Source organism: Coccidioides posadasii, chromosome 3 (genome assembly GCF_018416015.2).
Source record: "Coccidioides posadasii str. Silveira chromosome 3, complete sequence".
In the NCBI taxonomy this organism is placed as follows: Eukaryota; Fungi; Ascomycota; class Eurotiomycetes; order Onygenales; family Onygenaceae; genus Coccidioides; species Coccidioides posadasii.
The window spans coordinates 4,429,105-4,448,331 of NC_089409.1; the positions used below are offsets into that span (position 1 = coordinate 4,429,105).

Consider the following 19,227-nt stretch of genomic DNA (forward strand, 5'->3'; position numbering starts at 1 on the left):
AAAAACTCACTCTCGTTCCCCCCAAAGTCTCTCTCTTCTTCTGCTCAGCACTCCTCCCGTATCTTCTTTTTATCCTCCATTCACAAAAGTTATCCTCTGTCATTTGCTTCACTCAACACCCCTCTCTTATCCATTCTCTGCTGTGTAACACGGTCTCACACACTCACACACACACTCCCTCTCTCTCTCTACTTATCTATCTGCTACTTGGCTTTCTGTTGCCTGTGAACCTGAGAGACCCAGTCGTGCTTTCTGGCCATTTTATTTGCCTTGCATCGATCAATAATATTTTAGAGACACAGTGGGATTGCACCGTTCACTCATATTAGAGTTCTTTCTCCCCTTCTATCACTAGTGCAGTGAATTGGTGAGTTGGCATCCTACAAAACCCCCTATGATTGGGCTTTTCGTCGCATCTTTTCCCAACATCCCACCTTATCAGGCAGTTAACAACACTCTTTTATTTTCGTCAGATATCTAAAGCATTCTGTTCTGCACCTTTTCAAGTCCACCACCCTCAAGGCTTCTGCCTGCTCTCACCAATGGAGGTCGCTGTCGAAACTCCAGCTCCTATCAGCCGACAGCCGGAATCCTTCGATCCCATGCCCATAGAAGCTCCGGAGCAAGCCCCGTTATCTCAGAATGTTGTCGTCCCGCCTTCAGATCAACCCTCTGAGGATCCTTCTATGCCCACAGAGTCAGGAGCACCCGATCGACCTGCTGAATCTGACGCTCCGGCCGACGAAAACCCAATAGACCAAACGCCTTCCAACCCGGAGCAATCAACAAACTCCGTAAATGAAGAAACGAGCATTGATACCTTCGTTGACCCCGCCGCCAATTCTATTGTGCCGCAGGCAACCACCGCAGAACCAGAAGATTCGGGTGATCCTGCCGATTCCGCGTCGGGTGGTGATACCTCCTCTGACGGTTCCACAAGGCCTACATCAGAAGATTCTGCCGAGTCAAATGGCTCTACCAGCGAAGAGGATAGCCCAGAAGATAATGAGGACAAGACAGAGGAAGAACCAGCATATTGGGCAGATATTGTCGAGGATACATCAGTACCGGATGAGGCTGAATTGAAAGAAATCGAGTCCGCGGGTGCGGACTGCAGTACATATGAATGTTTGTTCATCAGTAACCCCCCTCTGGTTTCTTTAGTGATGAATTCACCTCATAATCCGTACTTACACAATCCCGTTTTTTTTAGATGACTACTGGGAGAAAACCTTTTATCGGAGCCTCGATGATCCAGAGTACAGAGCTTCGGAGAAGGCCCGTCTAACTTGGAAAATTAAAGGAGTTCGTGGCACCAAGGAGAAGCCCAATCGTGCTACCATTATGCGTTCGCCCGCGGCGTACGTTGGTGGCTATTATTGGACCATCAAATTCTTCCCGCGAGGCAACTCGGTGTCGTCACTGAGTATCTACGTTGAGTGCTCAGCGACACCTCCCGAGCCGGACAAGGAGATCCCCCAGACTGAATTCAAGGTTCTCAAGGGTGCGCCAGATGCTGATTTGAGCAAGTTGGCTCCGGCCGTTGAACTATCACTCCCCGCAACAGTAGATACCAAGAAGCCCCGATCAAAACAAGCATCGTCCAAAGATGAAGCCCAAACAGGGGAGACAGAAGTTGAAAATAACGAAAACTCTGGCAGGTCCACACCCGCCGAAACGAAAGAAGAGGAAAAAAAGGATTGGAGAGTTTCAGCGCAAATTGGCGTGATTTTATACAACCCCAATGAGCCACGGACAGGGTGGATGCAGTCGTCTTCCCATCAGTTCAATCCCCACAACGTTGACTGGGGCTGGACCCACTTTCATGGACCTTGGGATCAGATTCACAAGCGCCACCACGGTCAACGCCAGGCTCTTTTGCGAGATGATACCCTCGCTTTCGATGCATATATTCAAATTTTCGACGATCCGACGCAATCTCTATGGTGGCATGCCAGTGACTCAGAACCAGTCTGGGATAGCTTTAGCTTGACGGGATACCGGCCATGGGGCGATCCCATGGTGAACCATAGACATGAGGTTGCGGGGCTGGTTACGTGGCTCATGATGGCTTCTTTCCGTGATGTTATCCAGAGCGTAGACATCCTCGAGCATCTTACAAATCCCAACGTCAAGCCAAGGCCTTTGTGCGACGCACTCCAGCGGTTGCTGTGGTCTCTACGACCCCAGTCCGGATTATCTACATCTTTTATTGATACCGACCAGGTCACAACAACCCTCCGTAACCTTCATGAGTTCTCGGGAGATGTCACGGACTTCTGGGAACGTCTACGTCGAACATTGGAACTGGAGCTTGCCGGAACTGACGCAATCGATAAGCTTGCGAAGATCTTCGACAGCCCACGCATCGAAAATACCGCAGATGGGTTCGGCGACAGTGTTTCGGTCAATCACATTCCCCGCGAGGCCAATGGCGGTATCAGAGTCTCTGCTGCCAAAGCAAATAGCATACAGCAGGCTGCAAAGAATTATCTGGATGGAAAACCGGGGAAATGGTCCTTGCCATCGGTTTTCCACGTTGAGTTGGTGCGACAGACTTTCGATAAAAGCACCCGCCAGTGGAACATGCTTTATGATCGTGTCAAGCTGGACGAAACTTTGGATTTGTCCGAATGTGTTGTCGACGGCCAAGTGGGCAAATATAGCCTGTATGGGCTGGTTGTTCACAAGGGAAGCCGATCATCAGGGCGGTTCTACAGTATTCTGCGCCCCGGCGGGCCCAATACCCGTTGGCTAGCTTTTGAGGATGCAAGTGACAATAAGATTGAGTGCCTGACCAAAAAGGCTGCACTTGAAGCTCACGAAGGCGTCGATGCCAGCAACCTAAAGAAGATTGACAAGTCCGGTGCTGATGTCGCTGTCGTCGTGGTTTACATCCGTGACGATGTGATATCGCAATACTTGACAGGAAAGCTTGAGCCCTGGCAAGTTGGGGAGCTTCACCAGCATTATTTTATGAATGGCTACTATCATCTAAATCGTGAGTTGAAGAATGGCCTACCACCCACGGTCAAGGTTGAGCTCTTCAGTCTTTCAGACTTCTCCATAATTGAGAAGAGTATCGTCGACTCTTATGATCTAATGGCAGTTGCGAGAGCAACGGGCCAATACAATACTCTTTCTGTCCCTGGCAACACAACCTTCATGGAATTACGAAAGAAAATTGCGTCCTTGAAGTCGACGGAAATCCACGAACGTATCCGAATCTGGCAACTTGGTGCGAGGAAGCCTCTTTTCGCTCCAACACTCAACTTCCAAATTATTTATGATCTCACTGATGTTGTTATGAGCTTTGAATTGAGCGTTTTGCGGCTGTGGGTGTACGTTTTGTCCGATGAAGAAGCTCGGTTTTTTGCCGTGCGGGATCAAGTCAGTGATAGCCAGCCTTTTGATGAACTTCCACCGGAGGAGCCTGTGCCTTCAAACGAAGAACCTGAGAATTCCCAGGAAAATATTGCTGGGTCTCAAGATGCCGCAGTCCCTAATGGAACAGATGACACAGAGATGAATGATGCTCCAGCGGAAAATCGTGAAGAAGCGGCTACTGTTACCCCTGATCAGGCACCCCAACCCCCAGCCGAACAAGAACCACAGTCGACATCTGGTCAGCCTATGCCTAATGAAACCGTATCCGCTAATAACGGCGAAGGTGGCACTTCCGATGATACTCCGATGCAAGATGCTATTGTGCCGGCGGGACAGGAGAATGTGAATAACGACACGGCCATGGACGACGACGCAGCTATCGCTGCGGTGATTGCGCAGGACCTTGCAGAATATGAGAGGGCTGAATCTATGGAGACAGAACCTTCCCCGGCCCCTGAGAGTACTCAGCAAACGAATGTAAATGATACCCAACAACAACCTCTTTCCACACAGACCGAAGAGCCCCCTAATGTGTCTTCAGAGGAAGCGCCTGAAGAGACCGCTCCACAAACCGATACCACACAGGAAACCTCCCAGCCACCACCAGCCAATGATGACGACGTAACTATGGAGGGCGGCCCTCCCGTTAACTCTTCGGAGAGGCAACAGGGCACTACTGAAGCTGAGGACAATAATACTGATCAAGCAACTGTTGACTCGAATTCGACGTTGCCGATTTCCGAGCTTGTACCCCCACGATCACATGTGTATTACTTTATTCAGAGATTTGACGCAGAAAAGCAAGAGTTAAACACCATTGGAACATTTTTTGCCACGAAGAGCGAAACCATTAAAGAATCTATTCGCACAGCTCTTGGGTTTGAGAAGAATAAGCAGTTTCTTTTGTGGCATCGGGTTGATGGAATCTCCGTCGTTGCTATTTCGTCGGTTGAGATCTTTGATGATATAGTTGGATACACTGATGGGGAGTGTTTTATTGTGGGCGATGTTATCGGAAAAAATGAGTGAGTATCCAAACTCCCTCCCCCAAACCATGACTCTCACCATGATTCTAACATTTTTGTGTCAGACGTATGAAACTTGCAGAAGCAGGATTGTTCTCTTCCCCAGATAGACTTGTCCGTTATTTGTGGGCAGTGGGACGGAAACACCCCACCAAATCTTTTACTGGGACAAAAACCACCGAAGCCACATACAATGGCGATTACTACTCTGGCGAATTCAAGAATGGCTACTACCATGGCAAAGGTACCCATATTTCGGAAAGCGGCGCCACGTATACCGGCGATTTCGTCTTGGGCGAACGACAAGGAACCGGTACCATGGAATACGCCACCGGTGACACATACACCGGGGATTGGGTCGAGGACCAACGCCATGGCCAAGGAACTTTCGTCGAGCGCAAGACCGGCAACAAGTACGTTGGCGGGTACCGCAACGGCAAGCGCCATGGCAAAGGTATCAGCTATTGGGAGGTCGCTGACGAAGAGATGGACCTCTGCCAGATCTGCTATAGCGAGAATCAAGACTCGCTGTTTTACAGCTGCGGACACGTGTGTGCCTGTTTGAGCTGCGCCAGACAGGTAGATATCTGTCCAATGTGCCGGAAGAAAGTTCTTAATGTGGTTAAGATCTACAAGAGCTGAAATTTAGACTAGAATGTCTTCCCTTTTTTTGTTTCTATTCCTTGAAATTCTCTAGGAATATCTCCTCCCGCTCTCATTTTTGGTGCGAGCCTTTTTTTTATGATTTAGAAACTATTCTTGTCTTCATAGACTCGTGATTTCCCGCTGGCATTGAACTAACTACCCCTCGTCCCTTGCACTTTTTTTTTTCCTTTTGTTTTTGTCAGCTTCTATGCTCCTGTCTTACACCAACCTCAGTTTTCATGACGAAATGACACCATTCTATCTTGATCCGATCCTTTTGACCTTTGGCGGAGATGGCGATATTGGAATTTTCCCTGATTTTCGAGACCGACGGCCGGGAGTTAGAGCCTGCCTTTCTTTTCTTTCCTTTTTTTTTTTTTTTTTTTTTTTTTTTTTTTTTTTTTTTTAATGATTTTAGGGTCGAGATTGCGATATCTAATAGTGAAGCGACGTTGATACTTTTGAGATACTGCCTTAGTTTTAAACGAACCCCAAAAGATTTTTATATTTGATCTACAAGTCCCACACAGTCCTTTTTGTTTTTGAGAATTTATTAGACAAGTAGCATTGCGGGTGCAGATGTTGAATCCAGTTGGCCTCATGCTAGGGTGAAACTCCTGCTCATGTCCTGTACCAAATTTAAATTTTGGTATACCCGGGACCCAACAAAGAATGTACTCAGCTGTGTACAGTGTCTTCCTCTTTAGCAACGATTTGTATAAATTTTCTCACATTCAGAAGAGGTTTTGACAGAAAGCTGTGACGTTAATCTGCGTGGGTCCAACCAGAGCAAAGAGCGGGAGCTTGTTGAGATGTCTTGGCATTTCTGCTCCCTTCCAAAGGATCGCCCGATCACGACCACACCGGGAGCGAGGACTTAACTGACCATGAGCCGGCCATGGATACAGCCACGGAATTTCCATGAACATTGTCTCCTGAGTCTGTGCTTTTTGCCTTTATTCCATGGGCTCCAAGCTGCCCTTCCCTCCTCTCCTCCCAGATCCAGAAACGCTTCCTGAACCGGACTTGTATCCGGACAAGCAAACCACGACCAATGATTTAGCCGAAGAAGAAGAAGAAGTGGAAGAGGAGGATGACGATGACGGCATCGCCTTTGGTGAACATGCTGATTTTCGATCCCACTATACGTCTCCTCCATCGCTCGATGAGTTGGACGAGGATTCCGGCTCGCTGAATGACGAGGAGGAGGACGAAGAAGAGGATGGAGAAGCGGACGATGATGATGGTATTGCCATTCACAAGCCGTTCCTACAATCCACCGGGTCTCTACCTAATGCGTTTGCCCCGCCGTTCTACAATCGTCCACCAACACCTCTTCCGCCCTCGCCCTCATTGACTTCGCTGCTGCGACCGTCGTTTTCGGCGAATACCTCTCGCCCAACGACGCCGGATAGCTCTGATGTAGAGACTCCAAATGATACAGAAGCAGCGGTGGCAAAGTCCGCGCGGATCGCAACGACGGTACCAAGGGCCAGTCCGAAAGTGCCAACGTATGAGTACTATGGCTTTGTGTTGTACCTGACCTCCTCATTGGCATTTCGTACGTGCATGCTACCTCCACGGGAATACATTTTTATTTTTTTTATTTTTATTTTTATTTTTTTTTGTGCTTTCATACTAACCTACGTTTGTCCGCAGTAATGTACTTATTATGGTCCTTCCTCCCATCTCCATTCCTCCATCAGTTGGGGATATACTACTATCCCAACCGCTGGTGGTCCCTTGCCATCCCTTCCTTCCTGGTTATGACGATTATCTACATTTACGTAGCGCTCGCGGCGTATAACACCGGATACCTTACCCTTCCGATGAATAATATTGAGAACCTTGTTGATGATGTCGCGAACATTGCTGTCATTGACAGCAAAGGTAGGCGCAGGCCCGGTGGATCGGAAAAGATGAATCCCGATGCAACGACTGCACAGACAATGGGTGCTCAGAAGAAGAAATTAGAGTGGAAGGCTATTTGGAATGAGGGCACGGATGCAGTGATGGATATCCCGGTTGGGGGCGTATGTGAAGTGCTGTATGGCGACGAAGGGAATGGCGAAGATTTGGAATCTGAGCATACAGGAATAGGCGGGAAGTGAGCCAAGTTTTATATGCTTATTTGCGCCGCCCAACCATTGTGCCTGCAACTGCCAAATTTTGAATAATACATCAGTTTTTAATGCATGCACTCCGTATGTTCTAGCGAAGCACTGGATTCCTCCAAATCAGTAGAGCGTGAGCATAGCGAGGAAGGACGTCTACCTCCTAATACTTTTAGGAGCTAGTGAGGACATTCTTTATATAGTAATCCGTCCTAGTCAAGGGAATATATACCGCTGATTGAGTGGTCTGATACCGGCACAATACGGAGGCCAAATCTCGTAATTCACTTAGTGAGTGAGCAAAACTCACGGAGGATTGCAAAAAGCCTTCCCTTCACTTCCCCCTCACGCTGTCATTGATAATGATGAAAAAGACTACTTGCCAAATAGGCGAAAAAAAAGATATTGACAAGAGTGAGATTCGAACTCACGCAGGGTTTCCCCTACCAGGACCTTAACCTGGCGCCTTGGACCGCTCGGCCATCTTGCCGCTGATACCACTACGATCCACCATCCTAATTAAGACTTGCGAGGAATTCAAATTTTCGAACTCAGCAGCCAACCAGCAACCAGAGATCGTCCCAATAATGAACCCCGGCAAACCTAAATTCAGAGTCAAACAGGGCAAACGTCGTGGCCTGCGACGCGGGTCTTTCAATTAACCAACACCGGGCGTGTCAAACACCGTTTAAAGACCATACTGCGCTGTGCGCAGGATTTACCAAATACCTACGAGCTACATTAGGAAAATGGAGCGCGAACAGTTAAAAAAAGGCGCATCTGCCGAGCCTCCCCCTACACGTCTCCCTCCAGATCAGATCCAACGAATTGTATGACTTAGAAAAGTGACCAAAAGCGGACAATATCACTGCTAACCTCCGTTGCCGTTGAACAGGAAGTCAACCGCTTAAAATCCAAGGCTCTCCGCGAGCAGCGCGAAGCCGAAGCGGCCCGTGACAACAGAGCAGCAGCCGCCGCCTCCGTTGGTGCCGGCGATCCCGGTGCGGGTTCTACTGTCGCCGGAACCAAAAGGCCTTACTCGGCTACACTCACCTCCCGAACGCCCTCGACTCTGCGCGATGGCCGGGCGTATAATACGTCAGAACAAAGGCCGCTGGATTCTATCCGTCCAGCGCGGAATTTTAGCAAATATGTAGAATATGATTTCAGCAAAATGACAGACACCAAGGGCGGTTTTTTGACCGCGGAGGATGATCCGCATAATAAGGTGCTGCATTCTGATCGCGAGTATGATGGAAAGCCCGCGCATATGACGCAGAAGGAGTGGGAGAGACAGCAGTTACTGCAAAATCTACGGAAGGAGAAGGCGGGTCCGTTTGAGCCTGGGCTGAGTGTGCTGAGCAAAAGAGCTGAACAGAAGAAGTGTCGCGAGTGCGGGACGGTGGAGATTGATTGGAAATGGGAGGAGATTTTCAAGTGTTGCGTGTGCCATGGGTGTAAGGACAAGTACCCGGATAAGTACAGTTTGCTTACGAAAACCGAAGCTAAGGAAGATTACTTGTTGACCGACCGTGAGTTCATCCTGTTTCTTAAGCCTTCTGATATATGAGGCTAATTTGTTTCCGATCTCGGTTTATAGCCGAACTCAAAGACGAAGAGCTCCTCCCACATATGGAGCGCCCAAATCCCCACAAATCCACATGGAACAATATGATGCTCTTTCTTCGCTATCAGGTCGAAGAATACGCCTTTTCCCCTAAGAAGTGGGGATCTCCAGAAGCACTAGATGCCGAATTCGAAAGACGGGAGGCGGAGAAGAAAAGGAGAAAAGAAGCGCAGTTCAAGACTAAACTGCAAGACTTGAAGAAGAGGACGAGAGTAGAGGCATACCGCCGGAGTCGCCTGGCTGCAGAAGGAGGTGCAGGAGGTAACTTTGGAGATGATTTGGGTGGGAGGAGGAAGCATGTTCATCAGTGGGGGAGAGCCGTAGAGAACCCGGAGACGGGAATAGGCGTCAAGACGTGTGTCGATTGTGGAATGGAGGTTGAAGAGTTGGAATTCTGATCTACCGCACTATAGCCCCCCTCATGAGTGATGATGACTTCATGAAATATCCCGGTATGGCGTTGATTGCTCCTACTTTGCTTCTTCGTAAAGAGTGGCTGACACCACATATCATCTGTCTCTTCATTTTACGTTCGACTGAGTACTCACGCTTGCTATTGTGGGACGCTATCTCTCAACTTGTGACCATGTTTTTTGCTGCCACACAATCACTGCTAGTCATTGATTGTTTGCTGCTGAGGGAAGAAATGCTTGTCCGTATTCTTCCAAGTTGAGGCTTTGGCAGTCGGAAAAAAGAGATGGCTAAAGGTGAACAGAAATTGAATCTGTTGATTCAAAGTCAAGAACCACCTTTTCAGTGTATAGGTGTATACATTGCCTAGTCTGGGAAGCTGGCTTCATATTCAGGCCTGTGGAATAATGCTACAAGGGAAGTCTGTAATTTACATCGCTTCAATGCGTAATTCCATTACAGATGTCCGCACGCGGGGGTTGCTTAATAACAAGCCTTTGAGCGATATTGACGCTTACCGGAAGAGGTTAGTGCGCTCACCTCATCGCAGTTGGGCCTCTTGGCACCAGCGCCAGGGAGACCAGCGAGAGAGCGCTGAGCTTCAGAGGCCAACAATTCTGTTCAGCGTGTTTGTCCATTTTTCAAATGCCAGACTGAGGTAGCCCAGAACCAGAGTGCAGGAGCCTGCTGATGCTGTCTTCTTCCGTTGTAAAATAGCGCTCCATCTCACTTGTTGGCTTTACCGTGGTGCACGGACTTCTCAGGCCGCTCTCCTGTTCTTGTTTCGCGCGATTGAGACGAAAGGGAAGACAGCTTCAGGGAACCCTGCATTTTAACAACAGACCCTCTCTTGAACACGGAACAATTGTTTACTTTTAGATGGCCTGGCAGACTCCACCTGCCATGGCTGGTAACGGGGAGATGAGTGGGGGAAACATGGATAACAACAATGGCGGACGTCCGCAGGGAACAGAGTACACCCTACAAGGTCAGCTTGCACATCCATTCACCCTATTTCTTAGGCTTGTCTACAGTACTAACGTGCGTTTTCCTCCGGCGCTATAGGGGTAATGCGATTTCTCCAGTCCGAGTGGCATCGACATGAAAGGGATCGTAATGCTTGGGAAATTGAGCGAGCGGAAATGAAATCAAGAATTGGCAGACTTGAAGGCGATGCTCGGACGAGCAAACGCATGCACGAGTCCTTGGGAAAGCATGTAAAAATTCTTGAAATCGCGCTCAAGAAGGAAAGGGAAAAGGTCAAGAAACTCGCAGTTGGAGAGAAAGTCGACCTCGGTACCGATCCCAAAGACCTGGCCAAAGAAAGCCTGAAGGACCTTCAGACCCGTAAGTCTCTCTTAACAACCTTCTCTGCGGCGTTGATCACTTAACATTTTTAGAATTTCCCAAGCGTACTGGTCTAGATGTTGAGGTTGACCAGGACGACCCAACCCATTCGGCTATGCACCATGATACTGAGCGCGATAAATCTCGAAATTTCCTTGGAAAATGCTCCCAAGAGGTTGCGTATCACATAATTCCCGGGTACCATCCGCCTCTTGACCTTCATGAGCCCCCTGAGATCTTCCGCAGCAGGCACCACATGCAACAACAAGAACCCTATGCTCAGCCGCATCACCCACAACAGGGTCAAGGCCAGTCGGCGCAAATGCATTTGAAACAGTCGCAACCTAACCATGTTAATATGGTTCGGGAGCCTTCTATACATCAGCATATGCTTTCCAACTATCCTGAGAACAGCGGTTACACTGCATCAGAGAGTCACCCGCCGGGAGTGCCACGCGAGATACTAGAGAGGAGAGCATATGAACAACAGCGCATGCCTGGACCCCCGTTGGATGGACGAAAGGGAGCCTTTGAAGACTTACCTGTCTCTGAGGGACCTCGCCGTGATGCGGAAGGACGATCATTTGATTCGTTTAATAAACCATCTGAAGAACAATCGGACCGCCGCTCTCTGCCTTCGGATAGTATTTTTGTTGACGAAGCTGACGGATGGAACTTTGATGAACCTTCCCTGAGCGAACCGCCATCCGCCACGGCTCAACCTCACCGACCAGATCAAGATGCCTTTCCTAATGCAAATTTTGTGAGCCCTAAATCGCTTCCGCGGGCTGGACCAGGTTCTCACCGGAGGAAAAGCTCTGGTTCGAGAAGACGCAGCGATGGAAGCATTGATCTAAGGGAGGGAGCTGGATTAGAAGTACAAAGACTGGAACCGTCCAATTTCAAGGTCCGGTTTGCTTTGCGCGGTCATCTCGATGTGGTCCGATCTGTCATTTTTACTGGTGGCGGAAGCCCTTCAGAACCCGAAGTCTGTACTTGTGGTGATGATGGAACGATCAAGCGGTGGATCCTCCCGGCGACTTATGGTAGCTTTGGCCCTAACAGTGCATCATCAGGTAATGACCTTGATATCACCAGTTACTTTACACATAGGGGTCACAGTGGTTCGGTAACCTGCCTCGCCGCGTGTCCAGCCTCCCGAGACTTCTCCAATGGTGGCCGAGCCCTTGGAGATGGCTGGGTATTTTCTGGAGGACAAGATGGAACTGTCAGGGTTTGGGAGCGCGGTAGGGTCGACGCTAAGGCAACATTGGATGCCCATACAGATGCAGTCTGGACTTTATGCGTGTTGCCTGGCACTTCCGGTTCAATTCTCGGAGATCGTAGTAGCCTCTACGGTGGTGCAGATCGCATACTGCTTGCTTCGGGTGCTGCAGATGGAAAGATCCTGATATGGGCAGTCAGTTCCCCGCCACAATTGAGTTCTCCACAGGCGAGTTCACGAAGAGCTGGTGGAAGTAGAAGAGCAAACTCCATTTCCTCAGGATCAAACTTCCCTTCATCGCCTCAGCCAAGCACCGCAACAGCAACGCCATTCCATTATGCCCTGGTTCACCATATCATTCGACCCGATTTCCCTTCTCCCACCTGTATCAGTCCTCTGTCCTTGGCCGGCGTGAACTTCGTGGTGTCATACGCTGATGCCTCTGTCCTCGTCTATGACACGCGAACTGGAGAGCAAATCGTCGGCATGGCAAGCCTGGAAACTTATGATGGGACTCGCTCCACTGGTGTCAACTCTGTGGTGGCCAGTACCATTGGCTTTGACGGCACTGCTGGATTGGACCCCAATAGACCGCTGGCTGAAGAAGAAACAGTTGTGCATGGTGCCACAGGCACAAGTGGTGGAGTTGAAGGTGTTATCATTAGTGGCTACGAGGACCGCTATATCCGTTTATTTGATGCTAATAGTGGTAAGTTGCCCAATCTTGGGGTCATCTTTTCTGTCATTAGAACTAACACATCGACTTGTTCAGGCCAATGCACTTACACCATGCTTGCTCATCCTGCGGCCATCTCCTCGCTCTCTTTATCCCCTGATGGGCGGGAGCTCGTTTCTGCCGGACATGACGCAAGTCTTCGCTTCTGGTCCTTAGAAAAGCGCAGTTGCACCCAGGAAATCACAAGCCACAGACTCATGCGAGGTGAAGGAGTCTGCTCTGTTGTTTGGAGTCGTGACGGAAGGTGGGTTATCAGCGGAGGTGGGGATGGAGTGGTTAAAGTCTTTGCAAGGACCTGAGCACATACATGAGTGAACCTTTCTAGCTCTTTGAAGCCATTTCACCCCTAAAATCACATATGATGCAGAGGGCTCCCAGTTCATACGCAGGAGTTGTTTATGTGTGTTTCCCCATGATTACCTTTTACAGCTGGGAACTTCACACGTGACGCAACAAGTTTCTCGCCCTCCTTTTCACCCTGGACTATTTGGAAAGTCCTTACCAATCTACTAAATGCTTGGGATTTTAGAAGCACATATTCCCAAGAAATCTTTCATTGCAGAGGTTCTTCGCCTTGGTTTACAGTTCTTCTCTATGCATACCTGGGCTTGGTCTCTTGCCTTTCACGATACCCTGAAAAATCAACAATCTCCTGCTCTACCATGCAATGGGGTGTGCTTTTTACTGATACTGTATCCCATATTCCCCATATTCCCTTTTACAATGTCCATGAATGTTACCCTTAATGTCAAAATACCAATATGTTGTTCTCCTAAGCACCTCATGCCTTGTCCCAAACCCCCTGAATATTCTTCTTCAACTTCTGTATAACATAAATTCTTTACTGCCGGCTTGTCTTCATGGTATTATTGCATTTTAATGAACTGCCTGTGACATGCCCTTATCTCGTTCAGATTTCATTCCCAAAGTTTCTTGTTACATGGATATGAAAGATATTATGGAATCTAGCATATGATTGGAGCCAGCCTTCAATAATATGAAACGATCTTAAGAGCTTCAACAGAAGCAGGGCCCCTAGGCGACATGAAATCATCCCGCTTTAACTATACCAGCGAATAAAAGTAGTATCTCATGAGCAAGACAAGGGATATTCCTATCGCCATTGTTTTAATCTGATATATGGAACCTCATACGCTCGATTCCCATGTCTTCTTGAACAATGATCTTAATCGCGCTGCCTCGCTCTCATCTTTAAGTCTCATCTTCAAAAAACCCTCTAGGTCATCCCAGAAGGACACTGATTTCAGTATACCTGCACTATCTCCAGGAAGAGACTGCGCGGCTTCTGCCACCCGCACGGCCTCTTGTGCTACCGGCTCTTCCGCTTTGCCCTCTGTCGTCGGAGCAGACGATTCTTTCGGAGGTATCATCGCTGCACCTCCCAGGATCATAATGCCGAACTCCACTTCTTTCCCGCCGACAAGAGCGTCCGGATCATTCGCTAGAGCATCTGTAACTAATTTACCCTGCACCGGTCTACGTTTCCATAAAATCTTGATCTTATCCAGGGGAACATTCTCGCTATCGTTTTCTGCGTTTGTGGGTTTAGTTCGGTTTTGAACGGCTTCTTTGAGGTCTTGAATTGTTGCGTTAGATAGGGGGATGTTGTCGAGAGTAATATCGAGAACGGGGTTGCGAGCGGATTTGAGGTGGATCGTTATAGACTTGGAAGAGCCAGGTATGGCGGCTGGCTTAATCTTTTTGGGGAGCGGCGGATGCGGAGGATCGGAGAGGCGAGGAAGGGTAAACTACGCATAAAGAAGGGAATTAGCCTTCGTCCAGACTGCATTCACACTAATATGGACTGGCATTCAGATTCGTACAGGCTGGCGTGGTTGGAACTCCCGTGGGTCAAAGGCGTGGTCTGCGGGGAACTTGATGGGTTTCGAGTCGAGATGTGCCAGGAAGGCTTTTGTAAATGATAGTTCCGCCATTCTGCCAACAATAGGCTGTACTTATTGGAACAAAACTAGAAGATTTAACCAAGAGCCCTTGTATTTGTTCACACGATCGTGAGCATGTGGACGGTGATGTTGCTCAGCGAGAGCTCGGTGGTCACGTGCCAGGAGGCTTCGTTAACTAGTTATCTTATCAATCAGCAACGGAGAGCTGCTAAAAGTTAAACTTTCTCGAGCGCTCAATTTTCCAGTCGTACCGAATATTTACAGCTGGCGCAACGTCCTTCCGTCGCGGAAAGCAGCGATTCATTATACACAATGGGTGTCGGGCGGCGCATGAAAAAGCAAGGCCCTCCGCCTCCTCTAGATGAGTCGAAGATATCATCTTTAAAAAGACGAAAAGCCGATGCCCTGGAGGACGCCGCTCCTCGAGGGAACAAGCGTCGAAGAGCTGAAAACAAGGCAGAGTTGAAGAAGAATGCAAACCAAAAAAGCAATGGGGACTCGATAGCGGCAAAGGGAGCTGCAAAAATTAAGAAGCCTAAGACGGTCAAGACTAAAGAGAAGCCCTCTCCGGCTAAGCCTTCGTTCCTGGACTCCGATGGCTCGGGCAGTTCAGACGACGACATGGAGGAGCTCATTGGAGATGAGTTCGAAGACCTGGATAATGTTAGTGATGATGGTTCCTCGGTATCGGGTGCTGCCGATTCTTTATCGAATGACGGCGACTCTGGAGATGAGAGTGACTCCGTTTTCGATTCAGACGAAGACCAACCGCGAAAAGCAATGTTCTCGGACGACGAAGATTTGTCAGATGCAGAAGAACAACTTACGGCTGCGAATATAGAGGGGTTGTCGCGAAAATTGGACAAGCAACAAATGGAGGATGCTGCACTTGCCGAGCAGGAGATGAAAGAGTCGGCCATGCAGACCAATATCCAAGAAGATCGGCCGGACGTGTTTGGAGATGAAGATCAAACGAATCTACCTCCCAGCCTAGCCCCCAATCTTCAACTCCTTCGAACACGGATAACGGATACGATCCGTATTTTGGGCGACCTGGCTACTCTAGGTCAGCCGGGCAAATCTCGTGTAGACTATACCGACCTTCTCCTACGGGATATTTGCACATACTACGGGTATACGCCATATCTAGCAGAGAAGCTATTCTCCTTATTTACGCCTATGGAGGCCTTTGCCTTCTTCGAAGCCAACGAAACCCCCAGACCTGTTGTTATCCGTACCAATACACTACGCACGAATCGTCGCTCGCTCGCCCAAGCATTGATAAATCGTGGAGTCGTCCTCGAACCAGTTGGAAAGTGGTCTAAAGTTGGCTTGCAGGTATTCGAGTCACCTGTACCATTGGGTGCCACCCCAGAGTACCTCGCTGGCCACTACATCCTCCAGGCAGCATCTTCATTCCTTCCTGTGATGGCACTTGCACCTCAGCCTCACGAACGTGTCTTGGATATGGCGGCTGCTCCTGGTGGTAAAACAACATATATGTCAGCGTTGATGCGGAATACTGGCTGTGTTCTGGCAAACGATGCAAACAAGGAACGAGCGAAAGGTCTTATTGGTAATATCCATCGTCTTGGCTGCAAAAATACTATTGTATCCAATCTGGACGCGCGAACAGCATTTCCCAAAGCCATGGGTGGGTTTGATCGGGTGTTGCTAGACGCACCCTGTTCGGGAACTGGTGTTATCTCAAAAGATCCAAGTGTGAAAACATCCAAGACGGAGCGCGATTTCTTTGCCCTCCCGCACATGCAGAAGCAGCTGCTTCTTGCTGCCATTGACTCGACCACCCATGCGTCTAAAACAGGTGGATACATTGTCTATTCAACTTGCAGTGTGACAGTGGAAGAAAATGAAGCGGTGGTGCAATATGTACTACGTAAGAGACCGAACGTTAAGATCGTCGACACGGGACTAGGCAATTTCGGTAGTGAGGGCTTTAAAAGCTACAAGGGCAAACAATTCGACCCTAGGATGGCCATGACCAGGCGATACTTCCCACACCGCGAAAATGTGGACGGATTCTATGTCTGCAAACTCAAGAAAATCGGGCCATCCCCAGCGGACACTAAAGGTTCTGCGGCGCCCACAAAGACTGCAGCTGATGGGGAGGTTGCAAACGAAGAATGGGATAAGACTCCCATAGCCGAAGAGAATGGCGCAGGATCCAAGGACGAAGGGTTCGGACCGTTTGATGACAACGAAGACGAGCCATACATCGCAAGGGCCGAACGGAACAGAATAAGGCGGAAGGGACTTAATCCCAAGGCGGTTCTAGAGGGAAAGCAGAAAAAAGAAGAAAAGGCGAAGAATGAGGACAGCAAGAAAAAGAGGAAAAACTAGGCGAAACCTATGAAGAGTACGTAGGATGCTCAATTGTATATTCCCTTATGGCGTGTGTCACCGGCTGAGCTTTATTGTTCACATTTCGCGTTTCAAATCCATGATGGCTCAAGCGGCTTGATATTCCGTAATTTTAGTACCGTAATAAACTATTTTAATATTGCGCTAGTCTCTTAGAGGTAAGGCTGGTGGGCCACTTGCCCGTACCAACGCGTAACAACCACCCGGAGATCGCCAGAGAAGACAACAATTTCGGATTCACCTTTTTTTTTCCTGTTTATTCCCTCGCTGAGCTGCCCGTCCACGCTGCCTCCAGACGCCGTTGACATCGCAAGAGGGCTCATTACATTCGTTATTCCTCCCGGGACCTGCCTAGGGCCTTTTGTCTCTTGCCATCTACTCCGTACTACGGTTCCCAGTGCTCAGCCTTACGCAGCCCTGACAATCAGAGATCCCCCTTTTCTTATCCTTAGCCAGCGCGAGCTTTTTCTCACACTCAATCGCGCCAGCATTTCTCGGAGGTGCACCCGGACGGCTCTTCAGAATGGCGGACACAAAGAAGAATGATAACTATGCCATCGACATGGACAAGTTGGACGCAGAGTCCGACCGGTTTAGGCCTCCGCCTCCGCCTCAGCCCCGGCACTCATCATCATCACACTCGCAATCGATATCAAATAGCCCGGTTTTACCTATTCTCAGCTATTGTGCTTCTTCGATTTTAATGACCGTTACAAACAAATATGTCCTTTCAGGTGTTCAGTTCAATCTTAACTTTTTCCTTCTCTGTGTTCAGGTATGTCCGCACGACAACAGCGGCTCCCCGTCCGCAAATTCTCCGACGGCTCCACTGATATCGATGAATTTTTAGTCCGTAGTTTGCATAATCGCCATACAGACCTGCAAGTCCATGGGATTAATCAATTATCGCGATTTCAATTCGGATGAAGCGAAAAAATGTGAGCTCCTCATCTACATTTTATTGCCGAACGCTTTCACTGATCTGATGATGATAGGGTTTCCAATTTCACTTCTCCTCATCGGTATGATTTACACCGGCACAAAAGCTCTCAAATTCCTGTCGATCCCGGTGTACACTATCTTCAAGAACCTTACAATCATTCTCATTGCATACGGTGAGGTCCTTTGGTTTGGCGGGTCCGTGACCGGAATGGCCCTCTTCTCTTTCGGCCTGATGGTCCTGAGTTCCGTTATTGCAGCTTGGGCAGATATCAAGCATGCTCTCGACACCAGCGGCTTTTCCGGAGCCGAAGCTACCAGCAAGATTTCCACCCTCAATGCAGGATACATTTGGATGTTGATCAACTGTCTTTGCACTTCTACCTATATTCTCGGAATGCGAAAACGGATCAAGTTGACCAATTTCAAGGATTTTGACAGTACGTTCTCGCCAGATAGGCACAATCCTACGCAACATAGACTAAATACTGACCGGCATTTTAGCCATGTTCTACAACAACCTCCTATCTATCCCGATTTTGATGATTGGTTCTTTCATTGTTGAGGACTGGTCCTCCGAGAACATCAACAAAAATTTCCCTATTGAAACCCGCAACTCCTTGATCTTCGCGATGATCTTCTCCGGTCTCTCTTCAGTTTTCATTTCCTACACGTCCGCATGGTGTGTTCGAGTGACCTCTTCCACAACATACTCCATGGTGGGAGCCTTGAATAAGCTTCCTATCGCTCTTTCTGGTCTCATCTTCTTTGGCGATCCAGTCACCGTCCCGAGTGTCTCGGCCATCGTGGTTGGATTTATCAGTGGAATTGTGTACTCGCTCGCCAAGGTCAAGCAAAATGCCAAACCGAGAACGGGCGTCCTTCCAACGACCAACCCGGTGAGCGCCAGCACACAAAGCATGAGAGACGGACTGAAATCTTAGGCAACCGCTGGCCCGGCCCCCAATGTACGAACTTTCTTCTTCAACCGCGATATAGACTATTTTAAGATTGATTCACATTTCAGCGGACACAAATACGCGATACAATGAGAAAATTAAAAAAGCTTTTCTTGAATCTTGACAGGCCACCTGGCCTACTATTCGTCTGCCACAGAAATTCAAGCCTTTGCTTGGAAGTATGTGCGGGCTCAGTTCTGTAACATGCCCTTTATGGCAGTCATTAAACCTCCATGCCTTGTGCTATTTGTCAGATTCGGCCCGGTTTCATGTTAGGATTTGGCCAACCTTTCTTCCCCATGTTGCCATTCATCATTTATTCATCTATCTATTCTTCCTTCCGTTGTGAAACTTATAAAACATTGTAACAAATCTAATTAGCTCTCTTCTTGTTTTCTTGTTTCCAGTTTTTAACTTCTCGAAATCCCATCAGCCCTTGATGGTGCATGGGCAACTTCACCACCTTGTGAAATTCTTCTATGGTTGATGTTTGCAGGTGTTGTAC

General features: G+C 48.6%; 7 protein-coding genes and 1 non-coding gene across 8 annotated transcripts; 6 read left to right on the forward strand and 2 right to left on the reverse strand.

The window, feature by feature from the left end:
• Nucleotides 1-542: 542 nt before the first annotated feature.
• Nucleotides 543-5,551, forward strand: D8B26_006366 (uncharacterized protein; the record flags this gene model as incomplete). Its single annotated transcript, XM_066125161.1, has 3 exons — nt 543-1,128; nt 1,214-4,412; nt 4,478-5,551. The coding sequence occupies 3 exons, from the start codon at nt 543-545 to the stop codon at nt 5,052-5,054; spliced, it is 4,362 nt and encodes a 1,453-aa protein (XP_065981242.1). The 3' UTR covers nt 5,055-5,551.
• Nucleotides 5,552-5,918: 367 nt separating this feature from the next.
• Nucleotides 5,919-7,273, forward strand: D8B26_006367 (uncharacterized protein). The gene is made up of 2 exons (XM_003069652.2): nt 5,919-6,618; nt 6,717-7,273. The coding sequence occupies exons 1-2, from the start codon at nt 6,021-6,023 to the stop codon at nt 7,166-7,168; spliced, it is 1,050 nt and encodes a 349-aa protein (XP_003069698.1). The 5' UTR covers nt 5,919-6,020; the 3' UTR covers nt 7,169-7,273.
• Nucleotides 7,274-7,577: 304 nt separating this feature from the next.
• On the reverse strand, nt 7,578-7,661 carry D8B26_006368. Its single transcript has one exon. It is a non-coding gene; the product is annotated as a tRNA-Leu (tRNA).
• A 259-nt stretch (nt 7,662-7,920) lies between these two features.
• D8B26_006369 (uncharacterized protein) lies at nt 7,921-9,261 on the forward strand (the record flags this gene model as incomplete). Its single annotated transcript, XM_003069651.2, has 3 exons — nt 7,921-8,001; nt 8,067-8,703; nt 8,772-9,261. 3 exons carry the CDS (start codon nt 7,921-7,923, stop codon nt 9,194-9,196), a joined length of 1,143 nt encoding a protein of 380 aa, XP_003069697.2. The 3' UTR covers nt 9,197-9,261.
• A 560-nt stretch (nt 9,262-9,821) lies between these two features.
• On the forward strand, nt 9,822-13,347 carry D8B26_006370 (uncharacterized protein). Its single transcript, XM_003069650.2, has 4 exons — nt 9,822-10,197; nt 10,275-10,556; nt 10,610-12,490; nt 12,554-13,347. The coding sequence occupies exons 1-4, from the start codon at nt 10,089-10,091 to the stop codon at nt 12,814-12,816; spliced, it is 2,535 nt and encodes an 844-aa protein (XP_003069696.2). The 5' UTR covers nt 9,822-10,088; the 3' UTR covers nt 12,817-13,347.
• Nucleotides 13,348-13,487: 140 nt separating this feature from the next.
• Nucleotides 13,488-14,513, reverse strand: D8B26_006371 (uncharacterized protein). Its single transcript, XM_003069649.2, has 2 exons — nt 14,362-14,513; nt 13,488-14,286 (listed from the first exon to the last, which is right to left on the reverse strand). The coding sequence occupies exons 1-2, from the start codon at nt 14,470-14,472 to the stop codon at nt 13,666-13,668; spliced, it is 732 nt and encodes a 243-aa protein (XP_003069695.1). The 5' UTR covers nt 14,473-14,513; the 3' UTR covers nt 13,488-13,665.
• A 241-nt stretch (nt 14,514-14,754) lies between these two features.
• Nucleotides 14,755-16,872, forward strand: NOP2 (S-adenosylmethionine-dependent methyltransferase superfamily domain-containing protein; the record flags this gene model as incomplete). The annotated part of the gene is made up of 1 exon (XM_003069648.2): nt 14,755-16,872. One exon carries the CDS (start codon nt 14,755-14,757, stop codon nt 16,801-16,803), a length of 2,049 nt encoding a protein of 682 aa, XP_003069694.2. The 3' UTR covers nt 16,804-16,872.
• A 185-nt stretch (nt 16,873-17,057) lies between these two features.
• Nucleotides 17,058-19,054, forward strand: VRG4 (GDP-mannose transporter into the lumen of the Golgi). Its single transcript, XM_003069647.2, has 4 exons — nt 17,058-17,599; nt 17,675-17,762; nt 17,820-18,203; nt 18,268-19,054. The coding sequence occupies exons 1-4, from the start codon at nt 17,348-17,350 to the stop codon at nt 18,705-18,707; spliced, it is 1,164 nt and encodes a 387-aa protein (XP_003069693.1). The 5' UTR covers nt 17,058-17,347; the 3' UTR covers nt 18,708-19,054.
• Nucleotides 19,055-19,227: the final 173 nt, after the last annotated feature.